At 54.1% G+C, this 7,402-nt stretch overlaps 3 protein-coding genes across 3 annotated transcripts in view; 1 reads left to right on the top strand and 2 right to left on the bottom strand.

The window, feature by feature from the left end:
- BO66DRAFT_428391 (formin sepA) overlaps positions 1-3,659 on the bottom strand; it is a gene marked incomplete at its 3' end in the record, with an annotated part of 3,942 nt that extends 283 nt beyond the window's left edge. Inside the window, exon 1 of the mRNA XM_025650402.1 lies at positions 104-3,659. Coding sequence (XP_025504785.1) covers positions 104-3,354 — 3,251 coding nt within the window. The 5' untranslated portion in view covers positions 3,355-3,659. The remainder of the gene's footprint in view (positions 1-103) is intronic.
- Positions 3,660-4,417: 758 nt separating this feature from the next.
- BO66DRAFT_428390 (uncharacterized protein) lies at positions 4,418-5,193 on the top strand. Its single transcript, XM_025650401.1, has 2 exons — positions 4,418-4,542; positions 4,613-5,193. Exons 1-2 carry the CDS (start codon positions 4,516-4,518, stop codon positions 5,024-5,026), a joined length of 441 nt encoding a protein of 146 aa, XP_025504784.1. The 5' UTR covers positions 4,418-4,515; the 3' UTR covers positions 5,027-5,193.
- Positions 5,194-5,601: 408 nt separating this feature from the next.
- fdh (formate dehydrogenase (NAD+) FDH1) lies at positions 5,602-7,081 on the bottom strand (the record flags this gene model as incomplete). Its single annotated transcript, XM_025643702.1, has 4 exons — positions 5,602-5,948; positions 6,006-6,550; positions 6,637-6,812; positions 6,890-7,081. 4 exons carry the CDS (start codon positions 7,079-7,081, stop codon positions 5,602-5,604), a joined length of 1,260 nt encoding a protein of 419 aa, XP_025504783.1.
- Positions 7,082-7,402: the final 321 nt, after the last annotated feature.

Genomic DNA, 7,402 nt, shown 5'->3' with positions numbered 1-7,402 from the left:
CCCTGATTTTCCTGGTGGAGGAGGAGGGGGCGGAGGGGGCGGAGGTGGGATCCCAACAGCTCCTGGAGGCGGGGGCGGAGGCGGAGGCGGGGGAGGAGCGAACCCCAGCCCTCCTGGCGCAGGAGGAGGAGGCGGAGGTGGTGGAGGAGGAGGAGGTGCGAACCCCAGCCCTCCTGGCGCAGGAGGAGGCGGAGGCGGGGGTGGGGGTGGAGGAGCAGGAGCAGGAGCACCTTTATTCTCGACCTTTTCAGTTGCACCCTCGACCCTGGCTCCTTCTTGTTGTGAACTGGCAGGGCGATCTTCTGTTCCAGGTTCAGCAAGTTTGTTGTCCACGGAGCCATTTGTGACAGCATCGTCAGCCTCCTCAGCGTCAATCTTAGGAACCTTCGAGGCGATTTCTCCCAGGAGACCGTTGGCTTGCTTAGGATTGACTTTGGGTCGATGAAGATCAACAAGGCGTGCTTTTTCGTATACGACCTCACCGGACTCGTCGACTGGCGTCCGAATCTCGGAACTGTCGTCTTGGTCCATGCCCGGTAGATGGCTTCTCTTCCGGTGAACCGATCCGAAGGCGTTGACGTCCAGGCCTTGACCTTTCCGTTGTCCAAACTCATTGTCGGCATCGGCTTCGCCATCCATCTGCTCTCGAAGCTCACGCAGTCTATCTGAGGTGACATGTTGACCCCATACCTTGCCCTCCAGCTTGAACTGTGTCTTGGTTCGCTCGAGCTGCATCTCCAATCGCTCCAAGAGCTTCTCTCGGTCGAGGATGCCTCTCATCTGTGAAGGATCCGCTTCGGCCATGTTGCTCTTCTTGGCAGTAGATGCAGCTATATCCTGGGCGTCTCGGAGCATCAGGTAGAGTTCTCGAGTTTCCAGCTCATTCCGCTGTAACTCTTGAGCCCGTAGCCTCTGAACATCCGCAAGCTCCGCCTGCATCACTTCCTCACGTCTCCGTTGCAGCTCAATGATCCCTGTCTGTTCATCGATCTGTTTCTGCAGCTTCTTAACCAAGCCATCTGCGCCAAGCTCTACCTGGGCCTTCATCTCATCGCGCTCCGCAAGAGCAGCCTCCGCGATCTGGCGAGCTTCCAAAGATTCATCGTAAGCTCGTCTTGCCTCGGAGTCTGTATGCAGGCGGTCCAAAAGACTTTGCACGGTGAAGGTCAACCCTTGTCGGAGGTCAAGATCGGGAAGCCTACGGTCCATAGCGACATAGCTGAGCATAGCGTCCACCAGCTGGTACATACGAAGACCATCCTCGCCAGAATTCTCCCGGATCAGGAGCATGTGCTGCATGGCCGATAGGAAGTAATCATGAGCCCGAGTGCCCTGTATCCTGGCGGTGATGGCATCTGTGATTTGCAAAGGATCACTCATATCCTTGACCTCGCCCTCGATGCTGTCCTTCATACTGCTGCTCTCCCGTTGCAGCAGGTCTTCGTAGTCAATGGCTTCATTCTCCCTGAACCGTTCAATTTGCTTATCGATGACCTCGTACTGAAAGCCTTCCATCTTGGTCATGAGGCGCTTGATGCCGCAAGAAATGAACTGAGCCCTAATATGACAGCGGAGCTGCAAATCGCTCTGGGGCGCATCCACCAACATATTGATGAGCAGCATGGTTGAAACAGCATATTCCATGAGATGGTTCTCCATGCCTATGCCGCCGCTGCGATATTCTTCACTTGCGCCAACCAGGCTGCCCATCTTCCCTCGGCCATCAATGGTCACCTCCACAATACGCATCCAGGCGTCGAAACGGCCGGTTTCCCCATGGTGATTCTTAACATGGTCCATAGCCTGGAGGACCTTCTGGTGCCCATGGCCCTCGGCCCAGTGACAGAGAAAGGTTAAGACTTCACTGACCAGCTTTCGCGTATTCAATCGAGGGGATAGCAGTGAGCTAACAAGAGCCACAATGACCTGTTGATGTGCGAGAGCATCGTCCGCTCCATATTTGTTGTTCATCAAGGCCTTCAAACATTTGACGATGTCATATTCACGATCCAGATCCTTATCCCCTGTCGGGGGAGCTGGGACGACACCTGTAGCCTTCCTTCGATTGATCTTGGCAAGCACGTTTGTCAAAGCGATTTGACCCTGCGCCTCAACAAAAGCCTTGACCCAACTGATTGGCTGCGTTCGTAGACTGACACTTAGACTGGCCAGCTGTTTCGAGGTGATTGAATCGTCCATAACCTTCTTCACATACCACTCGGGGCTTCCCTCCTCATCAGCGCGTTCCAGAATACCCGAGGGTCCATCATGGCCGTGAGTCTGCCGAGCATTCTGCCGCCGCTTCTGTTCCCCCTGTATCTCCGTCAACCGGTCCTGGTGCACCAAGGTCCACTTTTTCGAAGCCGGATAAGCGAGCATCTGTCGTTTGGCCTGCTCCGGGAGGTTCTGCCATCCTCGTTTCTGCATCAGCTCGATAAACAGTTGATCCACCACTCGATCGTCCCTCGGTCGGGCGAGATATTGCTCCTGGTTAACCGGAATCTTGGGTGGTTGAGCGGGCTGGGTCGATTGCCATGCTGCCTGTGCATTCGACAGGCGGCCGGAACTGCCATTTGATGCGTAAGTTGTGCGATCGGCGGAATGCGAAGGTGTCAGCGTGCGCGAAGAGCTCTCTGATGCATAATAGCTCGAACCCCGAGTATTAGATGACATCGACGAATGAACACTAAGCTGGTCGAAGGACAAGCGCGATTGCGCCGATGAATCTAGTGTAGAGGAGGAGCTGTGGCTAAAGCCAGTATTGGCTGCAGAGCTGCCCGGGCGTCCCCACTGTTGATATCGAGCACCCTTATCCCCCGATGTACTTCCCGTCATGGTCACATTCAAGCCATGCGGAGGTGGCCGGGGGCCAGTTGGGTGTGACGAAGCGCTGTTGGTGGTGGTGGTGGTGGTGGTGGTGGTGTTATTGTTGGGGACGCTGGCCGGGTTCCATGCCGGGTACTGGTGGTAGTCGCTGTTTCCTTTGGCGAGATGGTTCGGCGACGGTTCTTTACGTGAGGACGAACTAGGTCTTGAGAGGTGATCGACGGGGACAGGCGATCGGGTATCGGCGGGCAAGCTCTCGTAGGGAATCGAAGTCAGGACACCTGCGGTCATGGACACACCACTGGGATCAAACTCGTGGGGATAGTCCACGGACTGGACGGACGACCGTTTGGAATGGCGGGATGAGCGAGACCCGGGGGCGCTTCCAGGAGGCGCCAGACTATCGTGCGAGCCATGCGGGTCGTATCGTTCGTCTACCGACTTCTCTTTGTGCAACTTCCTCCCAAAGAACGACTTCCCAGCGGAGGTCTGTCTCGATTTTTCAGGCGCAGACGTGCTGGTTGGCATCTTGACGAACGTCGCTTGGGAGATGCAAAGCGCAGCATGAGCGAAATCCGCTGAGGAAAGAGTAGGCTGAAAAGAGCGCTAATGATAATCTTTCCTTCCGTCCTAACGACTCGTCCGATTTCCGGGGGGTTGTCGTTAATTGAGGATTCGAATGAGAGGAAGAAATCAAGAAAGAGAAAGAGAGAGGGGAAAAGAAAAGAAGATCCAAGGCGCCAGCGTAGGACCTTGCACTCCTGAATTGACTAGAAGGAAATTATTATTACCCGCAGCGGAGCGGGCGTAAGAGTAAAAGAGGGAGGGAGGAGGGGAGGGAGGGGGAGAGAGAAGAGAGAGAGAGAAAGAGAAAGAGAGAGGTGGGAATTCCGCCTTCTGAACACCACGGAGATTCCCCAAATGTATGTATGAATCGCAAACGAAGGGAAAAAGGCGATCTATTCTGAGTCAAGAGATTCGGATTTCCACCTAGTAGGGCTATCCTACTCCAGCAGTGGAAAATAGAAACCCTTTTAGGATGTGGTTTAGTGGCTGGAGTCTTTTTGCATGTCAGGACTGTAAAGCACGGGGCATCAGGGGGGCGGCATGATTGAAGAGCGGCTCTAGAACACCACCAGTGGCTCTCCCCAGAGTAACAGTACTGCCACGTGATATGATATGATTCTTCTATCTTTTGTCCTGCCACTGCACTTCACTGCACGTACATCCTTGACCGCCTACCATTCTCAGCCCTGGGTACTAAGTTACTCGAAGGTGGGACTGCCATGACGGTATCACGTGCACGGAGGTTATCGGCGGCCTCATCGGAGCAGGTGAGTGGAAAGAATAAAATAATAGCCAGACCAGACCATGTGCCGTTCCACTGTGCTGTTAAATTTCCCGGATGGTTGAACCTCTGTATCTGTGGAGATCTCTGGTTACTATGGCAGTTTAATTTTCTGTCTTTTGGGGATTGGATCACACAGCCTTGCGTCGTGCATTGTTCACCCGCTTGCGATTGCTGCTGCCTTCTCCTATTCCTCCTTCTCCTCCTCCTCCTCCTCCTCCTCCTCCTCCTCCTCCTCCTCCTCCTCCTCTTCCGCTTCCGCTTCCTCTTTCTGCTGGAGAGTAGACGACACACGACAAGCGCCGATTTCCTCGGGCCCGGACGGACACTTGCAGGCCAAGATGGGTTCCGCATCGAATTTTGCAAAGGTGAACCTCTTCCTCCATCAGTCCTCATATCTGACTCGTCACGGCCCTAACAGACGGCTTCCTTGCGCAGACGATGATCATCCCCGCGGTGATCTCGCTCACCCTTTATCTCCTTTTCTCCTTCGTGATCATCCCCTTCTTTCGACGTTATCATCAACGATACTCGCAGTATCTGCCGCTCCACACGATCTCCGCCCACACGTTGACCCTTCGGGACCGTATCGCCGATGCCATCATGCGCCGGTTCTTGCCCTCATCGTGGCAGCGGCAGCATCTAGCCGACCAGGACGACAACATCAGTATATACGATGAAGAGGGCGAGATTATGGTGGGGATGGACATGGATGTAGAGCGAAGAGGGGCCCTCGAACGGCAACGCAACTCAGTCGTCGACTCTGGGAGACGACTCAGTCGGGAACTTGAGGCCGGGTTCATGGATGACAGTGAGGACGAAGAAGAGGACCATCCGCAGTGTCGACGCTAGTTTTGGCAATAATCCGCTTCCCATGCCTTAATACCTATAGAGATATTTACGGAATGCTGTCACTAACTCACTCCCACATGTCACTGAGGATGTCATCACATCTTTGCGCAGCCAGATGGGCCACAATATCTACAGTGCTCGAAGTGGAAACCACCCGTATAAGTTATGTTATGTAGCAAAGTTGATTTAAAATTAGAGTCTAGTAGGCTGAAGCGGCCATTGACTCGCACAGAACACAAAATTCAGAGCCTAGGTGCTGCATGAATACCGCAACTCCGGATGAATGGGTCCATTGCGGCGGCACGGGGGAGTTATCTTATTGCGGAAGGAATCCAGATATAGACTACTGTCAAGGCATCGCCAGAAAAGTCTTATGTCAGTGCTCAACATTCCAAGCTTACGAAGGTGTGGGGCAGCTTCGGAAACAGCCCGATGCCATGCGCAAAGAAATTTGAACTGAAGGTATTTGTATTTTGAAGGTATCATAAATAGCTAAATCGTCAAGGAGACGTTCAAACCAGGAACATCTGCCGAACTATTCGAGTCATGTATTTCATATTAATGTCCTCCGGGGTTTAAGCCTTGTTGCGCTGACCGTAGGCGCGAGTGACATAGTCACCATTGTGGACGATGAGGTCCTCGTTTCTGTAGTCGTGGCGACCGGAGAAGTAGCTCTCGAGGATAGCCTTGGTGCCATTGGCATAACGGATCTGGGCGTCGATGGAGGTACCGGACATGTGGGGAACCATGGCGTTGCCGCCGCCCCAGGGGCCCTGGACGTAGCGCAGAGGGTGATCCTTGGGGGCGGGCTGAGGGAACCAGACATCACCTCCGTAGCCTCTCAAGTGACCAGACTTGACGGCCTCGGCGACATCCTCCTTGACAACGATGGCACCACGAGCGGTGTTGATGAGCCAAGAGCCTGGAGAGTTGTATTAGTGTCTGAGATTCTATGCCGATTCGAAAAGAGGCATCTTACCCTTCTTCATCTTGGAGATGAGGTCCTTGTTGAACAGACCACGAGTCTTCTCGTGCAGAGGGCAGTTGATGGTAACGACATCACACTGAGCGAGCATCTCCTCGAGGTCATCAACACGGCGGCAGCCGATCTCCTTCTCGACCTCAGGGGAGAGAGGCTGGTAGTCGTAGTAGAGCAGCTCCTTGCAGTCGAAAGGCTTGAGACGGCGCAGGACACGCTCACCGATGCGGCCGACAGCGACAGTTCCGACGACCTTGTTCTCCAAATCGTACTCGTTCTTGGCAACGGCAGCAACGTCCCATTCGCCGTTACGGATCTGCTCATGGGCAGGAACGAAGTTGCGGACCAGGGTGAGGATAGTCATGACAACGTGCTCCGCAACGGAGACAACATTGCAGCCAGTGACTTCGGCAACAGTGATACCGCCATTTGTCTTGTTGGCGGCGTTGAGGTCGACGTGGTCGGAGCCAACACCGGCAGTGACGGCGATCTTGAGGTTCTTGGCCTTGGCCAAACGCTCCGCGGTGAGGTAACCGGGGTGGAAGCTGAACCGACCAAGTTAGTGGCTAAAAGTGTTGCTGGGGGGGGAGGGGGCATAACGGGAAGTGTTATGTTAAGGGAAGCCACATACGGGGTGGTGATGATGACTTCGGCATCAACGAGCTCCTTGTCGAAAGTGGAATTCTCACCCTCCTTGTCAGAGGTGGTGACCAAAGTGTGGCCCTGGTCCTCCAGCCACTTTCTCAAACCAAGCTCGTTCTCCGTGGTACCCAGAAGACCAGGCTGCTGCTTGGCGTGCTCACCGCCCTAATCATTGTTTGTTAGTTGATGTTTTGTCGTCATTGATGGATCAGGGCCGAGGCCGAAGCCGAAGACGGACTTACGTCATAGAGAACCATAAGAACCTTGCCCTGTAGATTGGCCGAGGCGGTTAGCGTACGTGCACCAGCAATGGAGTTGGCCAAAGGCGAGGTCCAAAAGGGACTGCTGCCCGCCGATGCGAGAGGGCCTCTGCTTGAAAGAAGAGAAGTCGCAGGCCGTCGAAGTTGACGGGAGACGGAGCGCATAAATACCATTTTGAAAGAGTAGAGTCAAATTGACTGATAATTTGATGGATGGATTGAGTGAGAGAGAAAGAACTGAAGGATCTTGTAGACCTATAAAGCGGAGGGTCAGCTTGCCATTATATATACTCCCAGTAGCGATGAAAGAAGTTGGAGAAGGCAAGGTAAGATTCTGGCCCGCAGCCACCACCAGCGTTACGGCCTGCCAGTGATCGGAAGCCTTTGCGAGCTGGATGCAATGCAACAAGGACGAGCGGGGAACGATGACAGACAGAAGTGGATACCAAACTGCCTGCAATACTGCACTGGCTGGCTGGGAAGAAAATCTCCAAA

This window comes from Aspergillus aculeatinus, assembly GCF_003184765.1.
Source record: "Aspergillus aculeatinus CBS 121060 unplaced genomic scaffold BO66scaffold_20, whole genome shotgun sequence".
In the NCBI taxonomy this organism is placed as follows: domain Eukaryota; kingdom Fungi; phylum Ascomycota; class Eurotiomycetes; order Eurotiales; family Aspergillaceae; genus Aspergillus; species Aspergillus aculeatinus.
Note: the sequence above shows the minus strand (reverse complement) of the source record. Positions and strands in the feature narration are given on the sequence as shown.